The 25502-nt window shown below is 43.0% G+C and overlaps 1 protein-coding gene across 2 annotated transcripts; it reads right to left on the minus strand.

Annotated features, from left to right (window-relative positions):
- Positions 1-6279: 6279 nt before the first annotated feature.
- On the minus strand, positions 6280-18439 carry LOC148474870 (uncharacterized). Of its 2 annotated transcripts, none has more exons than XM_088458069.1 (5): positions 18357-18439; positions 16235-16348; positions 10006-10103; positions 9556-9838; positions 6280-7554 (listed from the first exon to the last, which is right to left on the minus strand). In XM_088458069.1, exons 2-5 carry the CDS (start codon positions 16329-16331, stop codon positions 6338-6340), a joined length of 1695 nt encoding a protein of 564 aa, XP_088314195.1. In that variant the 5' UTR covers positions 16332-16348; positions 18357-18439; the 3' UTR covers positions 6280-6337. The 2 variants fall into 2 exon arrangements, with proteins under 2 accessions (XP_088314195.1, XP_088314194.1); XM_088458068.1 differs by having other exon boundaries at positions 6280-7557.
- Positions 18440-25502: the final 7063 nt, after the last annotated feature.

The raw sequence follows: 25502 nt of genomic DNA on the forward strand, positions 1-25502 counted from the left end.
TATAAAGGCGGCTGTGGCACTGAAGGGGTTAACCCCCGTGCTGCAGTGCCATTTTTAAAAGGACAAAAGGTGCCAGACGCCCATTGTAAATGTGTATTCTGCGCTAGGCGCTGAGTGTTAATAAGTGTGCTTTTAATGTTTTATGTGAACTCCAGATGAGACCAGGATAGAAGCTTTCTGTGGAAAGGTGTGAAGAGAGGCAAATGGCCAAATCTTCATTTGAAATGGCCTGAGATTGTCTCTTGTGTGTCTGCACTTCCTGTGATAGGTCCCTGAGATTGTCACTTGTGTGTCTGCACTTCCTGTGATAGGTCCCTGAGATTGTCACTTGTGTGTCTGCACTTCCTGTGATAGGTCCCTGAGATTGTCTCTTGTGTGTCTGCACTTCCTGTGATAGGTCCCTGAGATTGTCACTTGTGTGTCTGCACTTCCTGTGATAGGTCCCTGAGATTGTCACTTGTGTGTCTGCACTTCCTGTGATAGGTCCCTGAGATTGTCTCTTGTGTGTCTGCACTTCCTGTGATAGGTCCGAGATTGTCTCTTGTGTGTCTGCACTTCCTGTGATAGGTCCCTGAGATTGTCACTTGTGTCTGCACTTCCTGTGATAGGTCCCTGAGATTGTCACTTGTGTGTCTGCACTTCCTGTGATAGGTCCCTGAGATTGTCTCTTGTGTGTCTGCACTTCCTGTGATAGGTCCCTGAGATTGTCTCTTGTGTGTCTGCACTTCCTGTGATAGGTCCCTGAGATTGTCTCTTGTGTGTCTGCACTTCCTGTGATAGGTCCCTGAGATTGTCACTTGTGTGTCTGCACTTCCTGTGATAGGTCCCTGAGATTGTCTCTTGTGTGTCTGCACTTCCTGTGATATGTCCCTAAGATTGTCACTTGTGTGTCTGCACTTCCTGTGATATGTCCCTGAGATTGTCACTTGTGTGTCTGCACTTCCTGTGATATGTCCCTGAGATTGTCACTTGTGTGTCTGCACTTCCTGTGATATGTCCCTGAGATTGTCTCTTGTGTGTCTGCACTTCCTGTGATATGTCCGAGATTGTCACTTGTGTGTCTGCACTTCCTGTGATATGTCCCTGAGATTGTCTCTTGTGTGTCTGCACTTCCTGTGATATGTCCCTGAGACTGTCTCTTATGTGTCTGCACTTCCTGTGATATGTCCCTGAGATTGTCTCTTGTGTGTCTGCACTTCCTGTGATAGGTCCCTGAGATTGTCTCTTGTGTGTCTGCACTTCCTGTGATAGGTCCCTGAGATTGTCACTTGTGTCTGCACTTCCTGTGATAGGTCCCTGAGATTGTCACTTGTGTGTCTGCACTTCCTGTGATAGGTCCCTGAGATTGTCTCTTGTGTGTCTGCACTTCCTGTGATAGGTCCCTGAGATTGTCTCTTGTGTGTCTGCACTTCCTGTGATAGGTCCCTGAGATTGTCACTTGTGTGTCTGCACTTCCTGTGATAGGTCCCTGAGATTGTCTCGTGTGTCTGCACTTCCTGTGATATGTCCCTAAGATTGTCACTTGTGTGTCTGCACTTCCTGTGATATGTCCCTGAGATTGTCACTTGTGTGTCTGCACTTCCTGTGATATGTCCCTGAGATTGTCACTTGTGTGTCTGCACTTCCTGTGATATGTCCCTGAGATTGTCTCTTGTGTGTCTGCACTTCCTGTGATATGTCCGAGATTGTCACTTGTGTGTCTGCACTTCCTGTGATATGTCCCTGAGATTGTCTCTTGTGTGTCTGCACTTCCTGTGATATGTCCCTGAGATTGTCTCTTGTGTGTCTGCACTTTTGGGGAAAAAATTGTTTGTTTTCATGATTATTGCAGGAAGACAAAAGCGAATACTATTGGTTATTCTGTATAGATATTTTGTCACTGTGTGATAAATGTATCAAAGGATGAATGTTATTTACCATTCCCTGTGAAAGGTTATATCAACATTTTAGGAGACAGTTAAACTGTATGCTAAATCAGCTTATGTTTAGGAAGCAACTGCTTTTAGGTGGTAGATTAGAAAGGAGGAAATTGGGTGACTCCTTTGAAATGTAATATGTGGTTAAATTATATTATGTGAGGAAACATGATTGGTTGAGAGGAATCCAGGGCGGGTTTACACCCCTGTGATATTGTGTGTAAGAATGATATAAAAAGAGGGCCTGTGAGCCCTGTATGTGGTACATCTTTGACAATCCTTTGCGGACAAGAACTGCTGTTTGATTCCTGTAACATCTTGTACTGTATACCGATTATTCCCCTTCAATCCAAAGGGACGAGTCTTATTTAAGACTGAGAGCAATAAACACCTTTGCCTTTACTTCGACTACATCTGTACCCTGCGACAACAGAATTGCGCCAAACGCTATTCCGTTCTCCAGCTGTTCTGGGTAAGAGCTCAGCGTCTCCAACTTCAAGCCCTCTGCCAAGCTACCGTGCAGACCTGGTCCATTGCGAGGGATCAGGTGGGAATAGCCGACACTAAACAGGAGGTGTGTCCGCAGTTAGTCGACGCATACACAGCAGAGTGGTTCCAGGCGCCAGCGGTAGGAGCCTGAGTGGACCTAATAAGCAGTTCCAAACGCCGATGGTAGTTTGGTGGTGGCAGCTTCAGTAAACGCCCACGGCGCAGTGGGCAGAGTCAGTGACAGGCGGTCACTGACGGTGAGTGTGAGTCCGAAAGTGCTAACCCGTGACCAGGGCCGGCCTAGACAAAAGGCGTCCGGTCACACTCTCACCCTATTACATTTGACCCTTTATCTTTGCCAATGCTGAAGCCCAAGCCGGTTCCTGACTGGAGTCTCCCTGCATGGATCTGCGAAGCAGAGGACGCAAAGGCTATCGTTGTCTGGGTCCTGGGGAGAAAGTATGTTAACACAGGTCCCACAGGTTGCGTGGCACAGGAGCATCCACCTCCTTGGGAGCTTTCTTTCCGGAAGCCATTATAACAGCAATCCTGGGGTGTCCCCACACACAAAAGCTGAAGCAGTGGTGTGTATGTATAATATATATTGTACCAGGGTTGGAAAACTAAGAACACATGACAGGCACGTTCTCAGTGTACCAGTATATTTTAATGAAAGCAGACACTGTTCTTTAGCAAATACACATAGTAGCCTGGAATAGCAGGCCTAGAAATTAAATAAATAGGTGTACTCAAATAACCCAGCACCAAAGTCTCTAGAGTTCAGTCTGGTCTGCTGCTATGGAATGGCTCGGCTATTCAGTCAGTGCCTGGCACTAATCACACTCAGGCCTACTCGCTGGTTGCTATTCGGCATCAGTGCCCAGAGCACTGGGTGAACAAAAGTTTTAACTCCTCCTGTCTAGTATTAACCTGCAGCTGGGCTTGTGCAACCTTAACCCAGAGTTCCAAATCTCCATTGCTGCTGCAAATTGCACAGGCTTTGCATTCATCTCCCTTGGAGGGAGCTGATCCCAGCAGAATGTGGGTAATTCAGGTGAGACAACCCGTTTCACCACTATATAGCAACATGATTGCATTGCATTATATACAGTGAAAAAAAACTGTTATATTATGTATATAGTTGCTATTTAAACCAGATAAAGAATTATTTTATTAACAAATACGCAGAATTGTTAAAAAGATATATACTGAATAAGGATTCAATAGCAACTATTTACATAATTTAACCATTTAAAAAAAAATAAAAAATTTTGGGGACATTTTTGGAAAAATTATTTTATACAATAATTTATAAGTATTTTTTACAGCGTGTATATATATATATACTGTTTAAAAACTGTATACAATAGTTACTGATGGGCTCAGGGTACGGTATTAGGGGGCCAGGGTGCAGTATAAGGGGATCATATCACAGAACATACAATCATGAGCCAGTGACAGGGCTGCAGCTGTCCCAGCAGAGTCACTGACCACACGGGGAGCTCAGTAGGTGCTCAAGACCTGAATGCTGTCGCCATCACTGAGTGGGAGCCGGTGGCTCTGCTGTCAACTCCATGCTGCGACCCAGAGAGACACATTCGCTGCAGAATGCACCGGGCAGCTCATAACTGGCATCCAAGGGGGCGGGCAGTGGGGGGAGGAGACGGAGCCTGGAGGAACACAATACCTGGAAAGAGCAGCAGACTGCTGGCCTGGGAAGGATAGAGGGCAGGTGGAAGCGTGGCCAGAGGTCTCCCTTCTTTACACAGCCTGGCCAGCTTGCCATGGCAAGTGAGGAGCCAGCCAGGTGTGCTAAGCCCGACAGCTGCTTACGTCAGAAAGGAGACGGAGACTTGCTGATTATACTGGCCTGTAGAGTGCTCTACCTGCTGCATTGTGTGCGGCTGTCACAGGCTGATTGAATTACCGCTCAGGAGAACCGCTAATACAGCTGCACGATCACCTCTTAGCCGCTCTAAGGAGCAACCCAGCCTGACAGGGCTTTTATTATATCAGACCAGAAGGAGCAGAGTTTTAATTATCTCCGTCTTCACAACCTGTTTGGTGAGATTTTAATAGGACAGACTTTGCTTTACTATTGTGCCTTTGAAAGTCTTTATATGGACTAATAAGAACTGGCTACTGGTTATGTCCATCTATATAAGATTATGCAGATTTTTATAATGCTGTTATTTATACAGTGTGTAGTACACGTTGATATATATGCTTTTCGTGCATTTTATTGGTTAAATTTAATATAAATATCTATGAGATTATTTTGGCGTCTTAACCTTATTTTGTTCTGCCATATCTGGTATTAATGCTGCAACATATTATATTTACATATGAGCTTTGTAAAAATGTGTTTTATTCGCACATAACTCAAGAGATCGATATACCACAATATTCACATATCCACAAGAAAGACAGTGTAAGCTCTTTTTAACACTAGATTAGTAAAACGCGTTTCGCCTCCAACAGAGACTTTATCACAAAGTCATTGCTGGTCTGTGAAAGCTTTGTAGTGGAAGTGATCCAAGTTCTCCATGGCATTAATTAGTCCACTCATGATGTTAGCAGAACCTTTAGTATGTTGGGTGCGTGAAACCGGTTCGGTGCACAGTACATTTTTTAATGATACTTTGGTTAGTTCATTGACAAACATTCAGTCTCTTGAATCCCAATACTAGATGCTCATCTGACATTTTGTACATTGAAAGCCATCGAAATAAAACTACACAATATTACAATGTATCAGGTATAAATATATTAGTACATACAGCATATTAAGTTTCATAGATCTTTATAGCATCATTCTCTAAGCTCCAAAAAATAAAGTAGAGAGAGAATAGTATATATACATACACAGAAATATACACATACTGGTAACACCACCCGGAGCACCATGGACACCCACATATAGAATGGGATGTAGTTATTAGACCGCCGGACGAGATGCTGGCTGTCTAAATGCCGACAGCTGAAGCCCGACACCAGACTTAAGATAGGAGTCAAAATACCAATGCCTATCTTAATCCCAATGCCGGAACCTGACAAACGCCATCCCGAACGAGGTAAGTCTGGGGCATTTTAGGAGTTAGCTGTGGGGGGGAGGTTTGTTTAGGGACCCACAGGGGGACCTAGGGTTAGGCACCCCCCGGGGAGTTAGGCTAGGAAAAGGGGGGGTTAGGCACCACTGGCGGGAGATTAGGCACACCCCTGGGTTAGGTTTATGGTGCGGGAAGGGGGGTTAGGTTTAGGCATCTCTGGGGGGATTTAGGGTTAGGCCCCACCAAGGGAGGGTTGGTGGGGGAGTGTTTTAATCCCATTCCTATAGGACAGTCCTTACTCCTCACTGTTGTGTCCTGATGTGTGACAGCACTTTTATTTCTCAAGCAATAATTCTCTGATATAACTATATCCTCCCATTGCTCTGGGCACTTGGCCTCTTTGCAGCATATAATAGAGGGGAGGGGGCTAGTGGCAGATACTTGCCTGTCAGATCTCAGACCTTATGGTCTATTAGATGTTAACACTCTGTTACTGCCTAGGCCACTGTTCCTCGTGTCTTCCTACACCCTTTTATGCCATTCAGGTGATCCAATTCCAAAAACTGCTATAAACCCTGCAGAGGACCTTTCCATACAAAATAGATAAAAGCATGTAAATATAAGCTATGACCATTCAACCTAATGGATCATGAAACAGAAACATCAAAGGTCAATGAAGCACTTGGGTCAGGAGAAATAATATGCATGAGATTATTTTTTGGTTGTAGAAATAGTTTCCACTGTAAAATGCAGTTTCTACAGTGTAGACTGGCTTAACCAGATCTGATTTCTGTCATTTCTGACAATCAGAACATGAGAAGCGCTAAAAAATGTGATTTCCATGTAAAACATATCCAACAATCGGAGCATGTAAATGGTTTCTCACCTGTGTGTCCTTTGATGTGACACAAGATCTGATTTCCGTGTAAAACGTTTCCCACATTCAGAACATGGAAATGGTTTCTCACCTGTATGACTTTTCTGATGTGCAGCAAGATCTGATTTATCTGTAAAACATTTTCCACATTCTGAGCATGGAAATGGTTTCTCACCTGTATGAGTTCTCTGATGTGTGACAAGATTTGATTTAATTGTAAAACATTTCCAACACTCAGAACATGGAAATGGTTTCTCACCTGTGTGTGTCCTCTGATGTGTAACAAGTTCTGATTTCTCTGTAAAACATTTCCCACACTCTGAGCATGGAAATGGTTTCTCACCTGTGTGACGTCTTTGATGTGAAACAAGAGATGATTTCTGTGTAAAACATTTTCCACACTCAGAACATGAATATGGATTCTCACATGTGTGATGTCTCTGATGTTTAACAAAATCTGATTTATGAGCAAAACATTTCCCACACTCAGAGCATGAATATGGTTTCTCACCTGTGTGGTATCTCTGATGTATAACAAGCCGTGATTTGTCTATAAAACATTTCCCACACTCAGAGCATATAAATGGTTTCTCACCTGTGTGACTTCTCTGATGTCTAATAAAATGTGTTTTGTGTGTAAAACATTTCCCACACTCAGAACATGGAAATGGTTTCTCACCCGTGTGACTTCTCTGATGTCTAACAAGATGTGATTTCTGTGTAAAACATTTCCCACACTCAGAACATGAAAATGGTGTCTCACCTATGTGACGTCTCTTATGTGCAACAAGAACAGATTTGTGTGTAAAACATTTCCCACACTCAGAGCATGGAAATGGCCTCTCACCTGTATGAGTTCTCTGATGTGTAACAAGATGTGATTTTCGTGTAAAACATTTCCCACAATCAGAACATGGAAATGGCCTCTCACCTGCCTTAGCTGGCTGATGGGAAAGAGGCATTGTGTTCTGTGTAAGACATTTGGCATCTATAGAAGAAGGAAATACTTTATCTGCTCTAAAAGATGTAATAGATGTACTAGGAGAATATTCCTCATTATAAGCAGGATCAGGTGATACATCTGCACTGTGAGGTACAGGATGTATAGTTGGAGTAATGGGGTTTTCTCCCGGAGAATCTTGTTTAATGTCATTATCTTCTATTTCACTATCTGGTGATAAAACTGGATTTTCCTGCGAGATATTCCTGCTGTTACCTCCATCTGCTGGGAATAAAATAAATATATAAAGCCCCATAAATGTCATTTTCCAATAAAGACTGTTGTCAAAGTTTAAATCACCATCAAATGGATAAATTCACGATGCTCTAAGGTACAGTGTAACACTCATCACCTGACATGTTACGCTGTTATGTATAGAGCAGGGATTACAGCTTTATTGTAATCATTTGTGCTGGAATTTATGCTGCAACATCAAAATGTGGTGATAATACAGCTATAATATGTGCTAGTTATTAGACCGCTGTTTGCATAAACTTAAAGTAGGATGCACAATATCCAGGAACACTAACTGTGACAATGCAGAGGTTCATGTAATATTCACATTATGACATGCCTGTAATTTATAGCAGAACTATGTACTTTATGTAACTTGCAGGCTCAAAGCAGCAGGTGCTGGGGGTATATATGGTCACCGGTGTGTACTAGGTATATGTAGCCATAGCTTTTCTTCTCATAATAACTACTACAGAGGCAAAGAGCACACATCATACACACATCACTGTAACCACATGTCTGAGGAAGACACCAAGGGCTCTGTGCTTTCCATGTTACAAGAGTGTGTGGTTAAGCTGAGAACCTCCTGTGACAGATACAGATAAATATTAGGAGAATCCTTCATTTCACTTTTGTAGATATTAAACCAAACCCCCCAAAAAATACTAAAATCATAGAACAGCGCGTAGCATGGAATGAGATACAGAGTATTTTGCAATAACCCAGGAGGCCAAAACAGACAGCAAGTGTATCAGAGTACACACAAAGACAGATTATAAATGCAAACAGGTGGAATTGGTGCAATCAAATAATCTGGCGTAGAGTATAAAACCCCAGCGTATAGTTCTGGAGCAAGAGCACCTATGTAGAACACAACTGATACTCAGGCACTGGAGGAGTGCACCGAGCAGGTTCTTATAGTGGCTGGTTGATGGGTAATTCTCTGCATGAGTCATCAGTGCTGGAGGTTAGTAGTAACACCTGAGAGAGGTGCTGTGTCATCTCTAGCTTGAGGCTGAGCCCAGCTTGGTTCTGTTAAGAACTGTAATTGGGAAGGCCAGCAATCAGTGGCCTGCTAAGTGTTGGAGGCAGATTAGTGGTATCCATTACTGCTGGTACTGGCAGTGCCCCCCCTCAATAGGGTGGACACCGGACTCCCGCAAATCCTGTTATGGGGGAACTTCCTCAGGAATTTTCTGATAGCCTGTTGAACATGGAGATCTGATGCCCCCACCAAGGTTCTTTGGACCGTATTCCTTCCAGGCTATCAGATATTGCAGGGTGCCTCTATATCGGTAGACATCTAAAACCTGCTTGATTTCGTGCTCCTATGGTGACACCGCAACTGGTGAATTTAGCAGTGAGATGTGGAACACATTGGGGATCTGCAGAGAGTCTGGCAATTTCAACCAAAATTCTACCGACTTGATAAACTGGTTGATATGAAAGAGACCAATATACCTAAGAGCAAGTTTCATAGAAGGTATTTGAAGACAAATGTTCATGGTTGACAACCAGACTCTGTCTCCATGACTTAAACGTTAGCCCTTCTTTTTTTTATACTTGATTTGATTCATTTATAGTGACATTTACATGTACTAATTAAACCTCACAAACTAGCCCGCAGATGAAACCACACTGCAACTACATGATAAAAATGTGTCAACATGAAACCAGAAGTGGGTAAGATCATGCAATCATCTACTGACATACTTAAGAGCACTTATTCATCACAGTGGGCGGAGCCTGTGTGGAAAGATGCCTATAGAAGTGTGCTGAGGATTCGCATATTTGAACTAGATATATACTACTATAACTATCCGGCACTTGGTCTATTGTTTTGTATGAGTAAGACTACAGTCTGTCACGGTCTGATTGCACTTTCCTTGTCTCATATAAATTGTGGACCGATTTGCAGTAAGAGATTTTTGTAGTGACTGAGCAAGGAGAATATATGACTATTTTTTGTAATAAGTGTTAATTACTCACCTGTGCTGATATCTGTGGGGCTTTCCTCCTCCTTACACTGCTGATCACCCCTCACATATGTCTCTTCTTCTCCCTCTATATCTTCAACCTTTTTATCAGTCACATACGTCTCTCCTCCCTCTGGATCTTCTGCCTTTATATCAGTCACATACGCCTCTTCTTCTCCCTCTATATCTTCTGCCTTCATGTCAGTCAAATATGTCTCTTCATCTTTTGCCTTCATATCAATCACATATGTCTCTTCTTCTGCCTCTATATTTTCTGTTTTCATAACAGTCAGGACCTAAATTACCCACAAAAAAATAAAATAACACTTTAATGTCTAAGTACAATATTTGAGAAGTAGTAGTATAAAGGTATAAAATCAGTAGTTAGGACAATCTATTAGATGTAGATTAATTAATGAAAAATCACTTTGGTATTTCGATCCTTGGGATGAGCCTCTATTACCTGATCTTCCTGTGGGGTCCTGTGATTCTCCTCTGTACAATCCTGTGAATAAAGAGGACGGGGACATCTCTCTGGGGTATTTCTGGTAATGGGTCCATCTGTAGGAGACACACGGAGACTGAGTACATTGTATATACGTGATTATCAGGTGATCTGTGTACAGTAACCTAACCAACTACTGTATACTGGATGGGGAAAGCTCTCTAGGTATGACTCCCTATGCTGCATTTACCAAGTATATTAGGAGGCATCATATATATTATATATACAGATGTAGTCATGCTCATCTATCCCACGATATGAGCGCATCCCGGCATGGATGGTGCGACTAGTGTGCCTGCGTCTATGGCATGTGCACGCGTACGCACCTGCGCACCATAGACTTCAATAAGGTAATCGCCGGCTGCAAAGATGAGGGGCTGGCTACATCTGTGTATATATATGTATATATATATATATATATATATATATAAATATATACACACACACATATATATATATATATATATATGTATAAATATTACACTGTACATCTAAGTTCCCCGCATGCAGATATTTAGGAGAAAGTACCAAGGAACGTCCACAAAAATTGTCATGCAAGTCACAAGTGGACCACCATAAACGGTAGCAGAGGTACTCAAGGTGCAAAGAGGAAGTAGAAAGTCAAAAACACGGAGTGGCATAAGAAGTCTGGAACCGTAAAGCTGAAGTACAGGAAAATGCCAGGGTGGGATTTATGTATTTTTGAATTTAGCGCAAAGCGCAGTGTCAGCAGTCACATGACCGCACACCTAAAGCTGAAAAAAACACGCACCAGCTCCTATGGAGAGAGCATGAACACAGAATAACAAATTACATTCGGCCTGATCAGTGGAGATTAGAGCCCTCTGTGATGGATACAATATACTGGACAGCAAGTGGCATGTATTAGTGACACCATAGCAAAGGAAATAAAGATCATCTGAAATAGCAGTCAGACCATGTCACAACTCACGTATGGATAGTAGATTGACGAGACCCAGTACTGAGGCGCGGAGTCTAACATTCCGGCGATGTTCACCAGGGGCCCCCACAAGGAGGTTTGGACTTAGCTGCGTCCGACACACAGGTTGCGGCTCTCAGACTTGGTTCCCTAGTACAGGTGCTGGTATACTCTGGTACGTAGTCGACAAGCCGGTTCAGAATCAGATGGACAAGACAGTACCAGGAATAAAACAATCACAGTCATGAATGAAGCAAAGATCAGAACCGGAATACCAAGTGAGGTACCAGGGATGAGACGGAATGAGGTCACAAGCAAGCCAAGGGTCAGTAACGAGTCGTAAAGATCACTGGAGACAGAAACGCTGGAGTATGGTATGGGAGCCTAAACTCTGGCACAGACGTGCACCCAGGAACTACCTTGTATAGGAGGAGGCTTGAATTTGGCGCCTCTTTTGACGTCATCTAGGAGGCGCCAAATTCAAGCCTCCTCCTAACCCGGAAGCCGCCAGTGATCACAGTGTGCCTGAGCGGTAAGTAGAGCCGGCGATTCTTCACGACAGCTGGCACCGGGGACCTGCTGCCCCACAGATCTCCCGAGAACAACGCTGCCGGACCCAGTACGTAGACGCCAAAATTTGGCACGCTGTGTCAGACCATAGACGGGCACTTTATCTGTAAACCCGTCACTTACTCATACTAACACTGATGGTGTTTGAGCAGGGGGCAAGGATCCATATGATAAGGACTTGGACATCCTACCGGTCTTTGTGGCTTCATAAGAATGCTCAGTCTACAAACAGAGGACGTTTCCACAGGAGGTGAAAGGAATATTGCACAATACAAGGTAGATGAGACTAAGGGCCTGATTCAGACCCGGACGCTATTTACGGCCGCTCGCTGGCTAAAAGGGGCCGGCTATTTAAATCATGTGGCGTAAAGCCGCCCACTAAGTAATATTTAAATAGTAATAATAATAGTAAATATTATAATAGTAATATTTAAATCATGTAGCGTAAAGCCGCCCACTATGAGCTCGCACCTGTATAAAGACGCCCCTTTGCCACTCGCAACACACGTCATCTCCGGCAGTTGTAGGATTAATCGGGAACATCGAGAGCCATCGGAGCTGCTCGCAGCACTTGTGGTAGCCTTTTCCCTCCACAACATTGCGAGCAGTTCAGGCTAAAATACAACCCAGTCACGTGTGTAATGACGCTACTTTGCTAATTATGCACACCCATTAAACGCCGCTCTGACGGTCGGGCACGCCTGCGTTCGCACATCCACACCCCCGTTTTCAAGCACCTTCCCCTGTCACCACCCACAAACGGCACTGTCACTCAAAATAGCGGCCCGACTGCGGGCTACGGGCGAGCACTTTCCCAATCGCACTGGCTGGTTCGTGCACCCGGATTGCGACTCATACGTAAATTCCGAAAAATCGCTCAATGCGAGCGAGCGCAGCATAGCATCCGGGTCTGAATCAGGCTCTAAGTACGTTAGAGATGTTGACCCTTCTCCCTCTACAGGGAACAACTTCCAAATCCTTTATGTAAGTAACAGGTAGTGGTTACAGGGGTTCCGGACTGTAGATAGACAGTAATTAGATAGACCCCAGATGTTAGACATCAATAGTTCGACAGGTACAAAAGGTTGACAGGTACAAAAGGTCGACACACTAAATGTTAACATCTAAGAAGGTCGACTGGTACAAATGGTCGAAAGGGTCAAAAGGTCGATGTGAAAATGGTCGACACAGAAAAAATGGTCGACGTGAATTTTTTTGTGATTTAGGGTTAGGCACTTACTGGAGGGATAGGCACTTACCTGCGCGGTTAGGCACTTACCCAGATGGTTAGGGTTAGGCACCAGGAGGGAGGGTTAGGCAATTACTGGAGGGTTAGGCACTTACCCGCGCGGTTAGGGTTAGGCACCAGAAGGGAGGGTTAGGGTTAGGCACTTACCCAGACGGTTAGGGTTAGGCACCAGGAGGGAAGGTTAGGCACTTACTGGAGGGTTAGGCACTAGAAGGGACGGTTAGGGTCAGCCACCTATCCTGACGGTTAGGTTTAGGCACCAGGAGGGAGGGTTAGGGTGAAGATTAGGGTTAAAAAAATAAAAATCATTTGTCGACCATATTTGTGTTTACCATTTTCATGTCGACCTTTTGACCGTCAACTTTCTTACATGTCGACCTTTAGTGTGTCGACCTTTTGTACTTGTCGACCTATTGACTGTCTAACATCTGGGGTCTATCTAATTACTGTCTATCTCTTATACCACACCCGGTTACAGAATAGCCGACACAAAGTCTGCCGGCAAGGATATAAAAAGCTGCAAATGACAGCACCATCCCAACTGTGCCATCAGTCTGTGTAGTGGCCGTCCACGCCATGGTTGTGCCGTGGGTTACACATCCTCAATAGGGAGGGATCAAATCTTCTGCTTCCATAATATTCCTCTATCTCTGCTGGTGTCCATATTGTCCGATGGATATGAACCTCTACTACTTCAAGTACAAGGATGGGGGGGCGTCAAAGTGAAAAAGTCCTGTACCCCCCTTATCCCAATGTGTTGTGGCAACCAGCTCGCAGCCATCACTTCCGAGTGCAGACACTTCTACTATGTGAACATCAGAAGTCACATCAGAAGTCTCCTTATGCAACGTTCAGTTTCTCTTGGAACTGAAAATGAGCAAAAGTGACACCAGATCTCTCAGCTGAGTCTTACGATTTATCACTAGACAATGCCACAGCCAGTGGTGGGAAATCTGAGGCCGAGGGGTGGATGGGTCTCTTGGACTCCAGCCGGGTATGCAGGAGAGAAGCCTCCATTTGGCAGATCTAGAAGAACTCACCGATATACTCCTGAGAAGCATCATTATTCTGGGCATTAAGCTGTGAACACACCTGAGCAACAAATCAATGCTGCGACGGCCCACTACAATGTGATGATATTGCCTGTCATCATACACACTACGAGATTCGCCGCACAAGGACAAAAGATACAATTAAAGAAGCATAATGTAACAGCACTGGATATTGCATCATCCATTTGGCGTCCAGCAAATCAGATAGGAAGATGAATTGGGGGCACACACTCTAAGATTGTATTTGCGATCGCTAGTAGCAGAATTGGACAACATATCGTCTAGACTATACCCTGCATACAAAGCTGTTTGCCAATACTATCTGTGACTATAGAGTGTGGGAAGTAGACTGGTGGCATGATGTGAGGGGGAGAGCAGGGGCCTAAAAGCGACTGATGGCTCCTGATGTAAGAGATACACCAGAAAGTGTGGGGAGGAGACTGGTCAGATCTCTGGGCTGGTAACACACAGTGACATGATGTGAGGGAGAGCAGGAGTATAATAAGGGCTGATGGTTCCTGATGTATGAGATACACCAGAGAGTGTGGGAGGAGACTGGCCAGATCTCTGGGCTGGTAACACACAGTGAAATGATGTGAGGAGGAGAGCAGGAGTATAATAGGGGCTGATGGCTCCTGATGTATGAGATACACCACAGAGTGTGTGGAAGAGACTAGTCAGATCTCTGGGCTGATAACATACAGTGATATGATATGAAGGGGAGAGCAGGAGTATAATAGGGGCTGCTGGCTCCTGATGTATGAGATACACTAGAGAATGTGGGAAGGAGACTGGTCAGATCTATGGGCTGGAAACACACAGTGACATGATGCGAGGAGGAGAGCAGGAGTATAATAGAGGCTGATGGCTCCTGATGTATGAGATATACCAGAGAGTGTGAGGAGGAGACTGGTCAGATCTCTGAGCTGGTAACACACAGTGACATGATGTGAGGAGGAGAGCAGGAGTATAATAGGGGCTGATGGCTCCTGATGTATGAGATACACCAGAGAGTGTGGGGAGGAGACTGGTCAGATCTCTGGGCTGGTAACACACAGTGACATGATGTGAGGAGGAGAGCGGGGGTATAATAGAGGCTGATGGCTCCTGATGTATGAGATAGACCAGAGAGTGTGGGGAGGACACTGGTCAGATCTCTGGGCTGGTAACACACAGTGACATGATGTGAGGGGAGGGGAGAACAGAAGTGAAATAGGGGCTGATGGCTCCTGGCTTCCCCACTGGGCAGATACATTTCCATCATTAGTTTGTACTGACAGAAAAGGGTGTAGGACAGTGGTTTTCAACTAGTGTGCCTTGGCCGGTTGTGAACTGTACCATGGGGAAGTCAGAGCCACCGGGCACATTTTACGGTACTGCAGCACCCCGGGCCGCTGAGCTCCTGTGGGCCCGGGCAGTGACCTGCAAAGAGGCGGCGGCGTGACATCACAGGTCACGCACGCCGCTTTGTCCACTGCCCTCCAGCCCGGTCCGCCAGCCAACGCCCTGCGCCAGCCAGTCCGCGCTCTCTTTTTACCTCCCGTCCGGCAGCCTGCTGCAGTGTGAGTGACAATATGGGTTTTGTTTGTTTTGGTGGGGACCAGCTATATATTTTTTTCTTAGTAGGGACCAGCCATTTATTTTTTGTTTAGTGGGGACAGCCATATTTTATTTTTTAGTTGGGACAAGTCATGTAATTTTTTTTAGTGAGGACCAGCCATATATTTTTTAGTGGGGAACAATGTGTTTTGGTTTTTTCTTATTTCTGTGGGGGCCAGCCATGGGTTTCTTTTTCTGTGAAGAGCAATGTGTCAGTGGTGTTCTGTGGGAAACAATTCTGTGGGGAGCAATGTGTTATGATTGGTTTTTGTCTGTGGAGCGCAATGTGTTATGATTGGTTTTAGTCTGTGGAGCGCAATGTGTTATGGTTGGTTTTTGTCTGTGGAGTTCAATGTGTTATGGTTGGTTTTTGTCTGTGGGGAGAAATGTGGTTTGGTTGGTTTTTGTCTGTGGAGCGCAATGTGGTATGGTTGGTTTTTTTCTGTGGGGCGCAATGTGGTATGGTTGTTTCTTGTCTGTGGAGCGCAATGTGGTATGGTTGGTGTTTTTCTGTGGGGCGCAATGTGGTATGGTTGGTGTTTTTTTGTGGGGCGCAATGTGGTATGGTTGGTTTTTTTCTGTAGGGAGCAATGTGTTATTAAATATTATATTTGGTAAAAAAAAAAAGGATGGTGTGCCTCTGCAATTTTAAAATCTTGTGTAGTGTGCCCCCAGTTGGAAAAGGTTGAAAATCTCTAGTGTAGGATAAGAGATTGTTATAGTGACTGAGCAAGGAGAGTAGGTGACTCTTTTCTGTAATAAATGTTTATTACTTACCTGTGCTGATATCTATAGGGATTTCCTCCTCCTTACACTGCAGATCACCCCTCACATACATCTCTTCTTCTCCCTCTATATATTTGGGATCAGTCATGTCTTTACACTATAAAACTAACACAACAATAAAATAACACTCAAATAAAATTAAATGATATCAGACATTACTAAAAGAGAAGAATATCAGTGTGAAAGACTAAATACAGCTTCAGACACTTTAATATTCCTCAGACATCCCTCATTCTTTAAACAAGCCCCCTCAGACATCACTATATAGTGGCCCCTCTATATAATACCACATATCAGTGTGTGCTGGGAGTTGTGTTATTCCCACTCATATATCACTGTACAGTCCCCTCCCCCCTATATAATAATACCACATAGTGTGTGCTGGGAGCTGTGTTATTCCCCCTCATATATCACTGTACAGGCCCCTCTCCCCTATATAATAATAATACCACATATCAGTGTGTGCTGGGAGCTGTGTTATTCCCCCTCATATATCACTGTACAGTCCCCTCCCCTCTATATAATAATACCACATATCAGTGTGTGCTGGGAGCTGTGTTATTCCCCCTCATATATCACTGTACAGTCCCCTTTCCCCTATATAATAATAATACTACATATCAGTGTGTGCTGGGAGCTGTGTTATTCCCCCTCATATATCATTGTACGGTCCCCTCTCCCCTATATAATAATACTACCACATATCAGTGTGTGCTGGGAGCTGTGTTATTCCCCCTCATATATCACTGTACAGGCCCCTCTCCCCTATATAATAATAATACCACATATCAGTGTGTGCTGGGAGCTGTGTTATTCCCCCTCATAAATCACTGTACAGTCCCCTCCCCCCTATATAATAATACCACATAGTGTGTGCTGGGAGCTGTGTTATTCCCCCTCATATATCACTGTACAGTCCCCTCTCCCCTATATAATAATAATACCACATAGTGTGTGCTGGGAGCTGTGTTATTGCCCCTCATATATCACTGTACAGTCCCCTCAAACTATATATAATAATACCACATATCAGTGTGTGCTGGGAGCTGTGTTATTCCCCCTCATATATCACTGTACAGTCCCCTCCCCCTTATATAATAATACCACATATCAGTGTATGCTGGGAGCTGTGTTATTCCCCCTCATATATCACTGTACAGTCCCCTCCCCCTATATAATAATACCACATATCAGTGTATGCTGGGAGCTGTGTTATTCCCCCTCATATATCACTGTACAGTCCCCTCTCCCCTATATAATAATACCACATATCAGTGTGTGCTGGGAGCTGTGTTATTCCCCCTCATATATCATTGTACGGTCCCCTCTCCCCTATATAATAATACTACCACATATCAGTGTGTGCTGGGAGCTGTGTTATTCCTCCTCATATATCACTGTACAGGCCCCTCTCCCCTATATAATAATAATACCACATATCAGTGTGTGCTGGGAGCTGTGTTATTCCCCCTCATAAATCATTGTACAGTCCCCTCTCCCCCTATATAATAATAATACCACATATCAGTGTGTGCTGGGAGCTGTGTTATTCCCCTTCATATATCACTGTACAGTCCCCTCTCCCCTATATAATAATACCACATATCAGTGTGTGCTGGGAGCTGTGTTATTCCCCCTCATATATCACTGTACAGTCCCCTCTCCCCTATATAATAATAATACCACATATCAGTGTGTGCTGGAAGCTGTGTTATTCCCCCTCATATATCACTGCACGGTCCCCTCTCCCCTATATAATAATAATACCACATATCAGTGTGTGCTGGGAGCTGTGTTATTCCCCCTCATATATCACTGTACGGTCCCCTCTCCCCTATATAATAATAATACCACATATCAGTGTGTGCTGGGAGCTGTGTTATCCCCTCATATATCACTGTACAGTCCCCTCTCCCCCTATATAATAATACCACATATCAGTGTGTGCTGGGAGCAGTGTTATTCCCCCTCATATATCACTGTACAGTCCCCTCCCCCTATATAATAATAATACCACATATCAGTGTGTGCTGGGAGCTGTGTTATTCCCCCTCATATCACTGTACAGTCCCCCTCTCCCCTATATAATAACAATAAAATTATATACAATTACCTCCTCACAACGTATAAAATGGCACGCGGGGGATTATGGGAGCACATAACCAGGACGATAGAGGACGCATTGTCTGTACCGTGTCCGGGGTGTGAGACTAGAAGAAAATGGCCGCTGCTGATATGTTTATGAAAGCACTAGGAGGGAAACTAGTTTGTACTACAACAAAATGGCCGCCGCTCTAACTATGTCACTCACACAGAGGACATTTATTTGTGTTTTAAATAAAATGTAGTTTTCTCTGCACTTTCCACTATGTCTCTTGGATATTTAATTTCCCCTATACCTAATATTATGTTACACAATCTGTATTCTTTACAATATTGACATACTATATATTATGTGTATAGCTTATGTTATGTGATCAGTGTACCTATTATATATTATACCATATATACAGGGTACATACCGTATATTATGTGTACAGTGTATGTCATATGATCAGAGTACCTATTATATATTATACCATATATACAGGGTACATACCGTATATTATGTGTACAGTGTATGTTATGTGATCAGAGTACCTATTATATATTATACCATATATACAGGGTACGTACCGTATATTATGTGTACAGTGTATGTTATGTGATCAGAGTACCTATTATATATTATACCATATAAACAGGGTACGTACCGTATATTATGTGTACAGTGTATGTTATGTGATCAGAGTACCTATTATATATTATACCATATATACAGGGTACGTACCGTATATTATGTGTACAGTGTATGTTATGTGATCAGAGTACCTATTATATATTATACCATATATACAGGGTACGTACCGTATATTATGTGTACAGTGTATGTTATGTGATCAGAGTACCTATTATATATTATACCATATATACAGGGTACATACCGTATATTATGTGTACAGTGTATGTTATGTGATCAGAGTACCTATTATATATTATACCATATATACAGGGTACGTACCGTATATTATGTGTACAGTGTATGTTATGTGATCAGAGTACCTATTATATATTATACCATATATACAGGGTACGTACCGTATATTATGTGTACAGTGTATGTTATGTGATCAGAGTACCTATTATATATCATACCATATATACAGGGTACGTACCGTATATTATGTGTACAGTGTATGTTATGTGATCAGAGTACCTATTATATATCATACCATATATACAGGGTACGTACCGTATATTATGTGTACAGTGTATGTTATGTGATCAGAGTACCTATTATATATCATACCATATATACAGGGTACGTACCGTATATTATGTGTACAGTGTATGTTATGTGATCAGAGTACCTATTATATATTATACCATATATACAGGGTACGTACCGTATATTATGTGTACAGTGTATGTTATGTGATCAGTGTACCTATTATATATTATACCATATATACAGGGTACGTACCGTATATTATGTGTACAGTGTATGTTATGTGATCAGAGTACCTATTATATATTATACCATATATACAGGGTACGTACCGTATATTATGTGTACAGTGTATGTTATGTGATCAGAGTACCTATTATATATTATACCATATATACAGGGTACGTACCGTATATTATGTGTACAGTGTATGTTATGTGATCAGAGTACCTATTATATATTATACCATATATACAGGGTACGTACCGTATATTATGTGTACAGTGTATGTTATGTGATCAGAGTACCTATTATATATTATACCATATATACAGGGTACGTACCGTATATTATGTGTACAGTGTATGTTATGTGATCAGAGTACCTATTATATATTATACCATATATACAGGGTACGTACCGTATATTATGTGTACAGTGTATGTTATGTGATCAGAGTACCTATTATATATTATACCATATATACAGGGTACGTACCGTATATTATGTGTACAGTGTATGTTATGTGATCAGAGTACCTATTATATATTATACCATATATACAGGGTACGTACCGTATATTATGTGTACAGTGTATGTTATGTGATCAGAGTACCTATTATATATTATACCATATATACAGGGTACGTACCGTATATTATGTGTACAGTGTATGTTATGTGATCAGAGTACCTATTATATATTATACCATATATACAGGGTACGTACCGTATATTATGTGTACAGTGTATGTTATGTGATCAGAGTACCTATTATATATTATACCATATATACAGGGTACGTACCGTATATTATGTGTACAGTGTATGTTATGTGATCAGTGTACCTATTATATATTATACTGTATATTATGTGATCAGTGTACCTATTATATATTATACCATATATACAGGGTACATACGGTATATTATGTGTACAGCGTATGTTATGTGATCAGTGTACCTATTATATATTATACCATCCATATAGGGTACGTACCGTATATTATGTGTACAGTGTATGTTATGTGATCAGTGTACCTATTATATATTATACCCTATATACAGGGTACATACCGTATGTTATGTGTACAGCGTATGTTATGTGATCAGTGTACCTATTATATATTATACCATATATACAGGGTACATACCGTATATTATGTGTACAGTGTATGTTATGTGATTAGTGTACCTATTATATATTATACCATATATACAGGGTACATACCGTATATTATGTGTACAGTGTATGTTATTTGATCAGTGTACCTATTATATATTATACCGTATATTATGTGTACAGTGTATGGTTATGTGATCAGTGTACCTGTTATATATTATACCATATATTATGTGTACAGTGTATGTTATGTGATCAGTGTACCTATTATATATTATACCGTATATTATGTGTACAGTGTATGGTTATGTGATCAGTGTACCTGTTATATATTATACCATATATTATGTGTACAGTGTATGTTATATGATCAGTGTACCTATTATATATTATACCATATATACAGGGTACATACCGTATATTATGTGTACAGCGTATGTTATGTGATCAGTGTACCTATTATATATTATACCATATATTATGTGTACAGTGTATGTTATGTGATCAGTGTACCTATTATATATTATACCATATATTATGTGTACAGTGTATGTTATGTGATCAGAGTCAGGGCCATCTCTTCCATTGGAGATGTTGGGCAGTTGCCCAAGGGCCCGAAGCTTGTAGGGGCCCGCCAACCCGCCCCGCTGCAGCCGCAGCCAGTTGGTTAATTTGTGATAGTTTTATAAACCGGCTGCCGGTGTACTGTATTCTGACCTAACCTCCCCCCCATCCCCCCCCTGTTGACGAGTACTCACCTGGGAGGTCTGATGGGCATGCAGGAGGGTTTCATTTTATTGACCATTTACATTTTTTTCTCGTGAATGGGTGGGTATGGCATACTTGTCTACCTTTACATTTCTGTTCCTGGGAGATGCCCAGTTAATCAAGCAGGAGGGTGGCGATGGGGGGCGGGGCCTGATTATTTGAGCTATTAAGCCCCACCCCTCATGGTAAAAGTGCCGCATTTGGATCAAATTTGAATAGGGGCGAGGCCAAATTATGCATATAATGAAGAATTGCATCATTAAGCCCCGCCCCCTGCACGGAGACCTGCGATCGCCGTGGAAATTCTACCCATTCTGCCCACTTCACTAGGAAGTGGGCAGAATGCGGGAGAAGTGCCTACCCTTCCAGGGGGTGCGAGGCGTTACCCAAAAAATCGGGAGCCTCCCGCGAAAACCGGGAGGGAAGGCATGTATGGGGTAGGGGCCCCTGTGCATTGCCTTGCCCAGGGCCCACACTGCTGTAAAGACAACCATGATCAGTGTACCAATTATGTTATACCATATATACAGGGTACGTACCGTATATTATGTGTACAGCGTATGTTATGTGTACAGTGTATGTTATGTGATCACTGTACCTATTATATATTATACCATATATTATGTGTACAGTGTATGTTATGTGATCAGTGTACCTATTATATATTATACCATATATTATGTATACAGTGTATGTTATGTGATCAGTGTACCTATTATATATTATGTGTACAGTGTATGTTATGTGATCAGTGTACCTATTATATATTATACCATATATTATGTGTACAGTGTATGTTATGTGATCAGTGTACCTATTATATATTATGTGTACAGTGTATGTTATATGATCAGTGTACCTATTATATATTATACCATATATTATGTGTACAGTGTATATATACTATAGTTGGTATGTTATGTTAGCAGTGTGCGTGGTTGCTGATCCTGGACAGTAGTATAGACCGGCTCTATCGTCACACAAGGAACACTCTAACCTTATTACACTCACAGCCCCCATGTCACACACATGCGCTGGGACCAGGACAGTTTGATAAATGCTGTAGGAGCCCTCATATACTATTATTGAGGATCTCCCCTGGATGGCTACAGTAAGGGTGCATTTATTATGCAGGGTGTGAGGGGTACACGGCACATTGTGGAAATCACAGGGAAAATGGCGGCCATGCCATTTTCCCGGTGACCTGCACTTGTGCAGTAGACTATGGGCACAGACTACTGATATGGTGCTGCGGATTTATATTCTCCCTCTATGCCCACCTGGATATTAAATGGTGATGCCAGGGTCCGCTCGGTGAAGGGCATCTAGATGCTACCCTGTGCCGGAGAGAGAGGAGCAGGCCCCGGACGGAGAGTGCACACGGGCCCCCTCCTCTCTTTATACACCTCTGTCCCTCAGCAGTGACTAAGGATAGTCAGTCCTCCCCTCCTGTCCTATGTCATTACTGCAGAATATCCCAGTAACAGTACACATTGGGGTGGGGGCCCCTCAACTCTACTGAGCAGCTAGGACAGTGGATGGAGGGCCTGGTGGCGGAACAGAGGGTGTGGTCACTAATATGTTTAATTTCTCCCCATCCCCAAAGTCTGCAGCTATAGTGTAATGTCAGGTATAACTCTGCTATGGAAAGTATTACAGTTTCCGTTTACAAGAAAGGGCAATTATTTACTATTAAAACTTATACAAAAATGTAACATGGTCTGTCTGTGCTTCCACCTCCAATTATAACAGCTTTCTAATGTACAGTACCGAACCTCTATCTACTGCCTCACTGTGCGCCCCTTCTCCCATGGGTGTGTAATCTGTATAATGTACAGTACTGTACCTCTACTATCTACTGCCCCACTGTGTGCCTCTTCTCCCATGGGTGTGTAATGTACAGTACTGTACCTCCTATCTACTGCCCCACTGTGTGCCTCTTCTCCCATGGGTGTGTATTTTGTATAATGTACAGTACTGTACCTCTAATATCTACTGTCCCACTGTGTGCCTCTTCTCCCATGGGTGTGTAATCTGTATAATGTACAGTACTGTACCTCTACTATCTACTGCCCCACTGTGTGCCCCTTCTCCCATGGGTGTGTAATCTGTATACTGTACAGTACTGTACCTCTACTATCTACTGCCCCACTGTGTGCCCCTTCTCCCATGGGTGTGTAATCTGTATACTGTACAGTACTGTATTTCTACTATCTACTGCCCCACTGTGTGCCTCTTCTCCCATGAGTGTGTAATATGTATACTGTACAGTACTGTACCTCTAATATCTACTGCCCCACTGTGTGCCTCTTCTCCCGTGGGTGTGTAATGTACAGTACTGTACCTCTCCTATCTACTGCCCCACTGTGTGCCTCTTCTCCCTTAGGTGTGTAATCTGTATAATGTACAGTACTGTACATCTACTATCTACTGCCCCACTGTGTGCCCCTTCTCCCATGGGTGTGTAATCTGTATACTGCACAGTACTGTATTTCTACTATCTACTGCCCCACTGTGTGCCTCTTCTCCCATGGGTGTGTATTTTGTGTAATGTACAGTACTGTACCTCTACTATCTACTTCCCCACTGTGTGCCCCTTCTCCCATAGGTGTATAATCTGTATAATGTACAGTACTGTACCTCTATCTACTGCCCCACTGTGTGCCCCTTCTCCCATGGGTGTGTAATCTGTATAATGTACAGTACTGTACCTCTAATATCTACTGCCCCACTGTGTGCCTCTTCTCCCATGGGTGTGTAATCTGTATAATGTACAGTACTGTACCTCTAATATCTACTGCCCCACTGTGTGACCCTTCTCCCATGAGTGTGTAATCTGTATAATGTACAGTACTCTACCTCTACTATCTACTGCCCCACTGTGTGCCGCTTTTCCCATAGGTGTATAATCTGTATAATGTACAGTACTGTACCTCTACTATCTACTGCCCCACTGTGTGCCCCTTCTCCCATGGGTGTGTAATCTGTATAATGTACAGTACTGTAACTCTACTATCTACTGCCCCACTGTGTGCCCCTTCTCCCATGGGTGTGTAATCTGTATAATGTACAGTACTGTACCTCTAATATCTACTGCCCCACTGTGTGCCTCTTCTCCCGTGGGTGTGTATTCTGTATAATGTACAGTACTGTACCTCTACTATCTACTGCCCCACTGTGTGCCCCTTCTCCCATGGGTGTGTAATCTGTATAATGTACAGTACTGTAACTCTACTATCTACTGCCCCACTGCGTGCCCCTTCTCCCATGGGTGTGTAATCTGTATAATGTACAGTACTGTACCTCTACTATCTACTGCCCCACTGTGTGCCTCTTCTCCCATGGGTGTGTATTTTGTGTAATGTACAGTACTGTACCTCTACTATCTACTGCCCCACTGTGTGCCCCTTCTCCCATGGGTGTGTAATCTGTATACTGTACAGTACTGTATTTCTACTATCTACTGCCCCACTGTGTGCCTCATCTCCCATGGGTGTGTAATCTGTATACTGTACAGTACTGTACCTCTAATATCTACTGCCCCACTGTGTGCCTCTTCTCCCGTGAATGTGTATTCTGTATAATGTACAGTACTGTACCTCTACTATCTACTGCCCCACTGTGTGCCTCTTCTCCCATGGGTGTGTAATATGTATACTGTACAGTACTGTACCTCTAATATCTACTGCCCCACTGTGTGCCTCTTCTCCCGTGGGTGTGTATTCTGTATAATGTACAGTACTGTACCTCTACTATCTACTGCCCCACTGTGTGCCTCAACCCTAGTCCTGACCGTCAGGACCAATCAGCTGGAACAAATACATGAGAACTCAGAAACTGGTCAGGTGGCAACTCAGAAAACCAATACCCCAGCTGGAAACC

Source organism: Taudactylus pleione, unplaced genomic scaffold (assembly GCF_031769625.1).
Source record: "Taudactylus pleione unplaced genomic scaffold, aTauple2 ptg000804l, whole genome shotgun sequence".
Taxonomy (NCBI): Eukaryota; Metazoa; Chordata; class Amphibia; order Anura; family Myobatrachidae; genus Taudactylus; species Taudactylus pleione.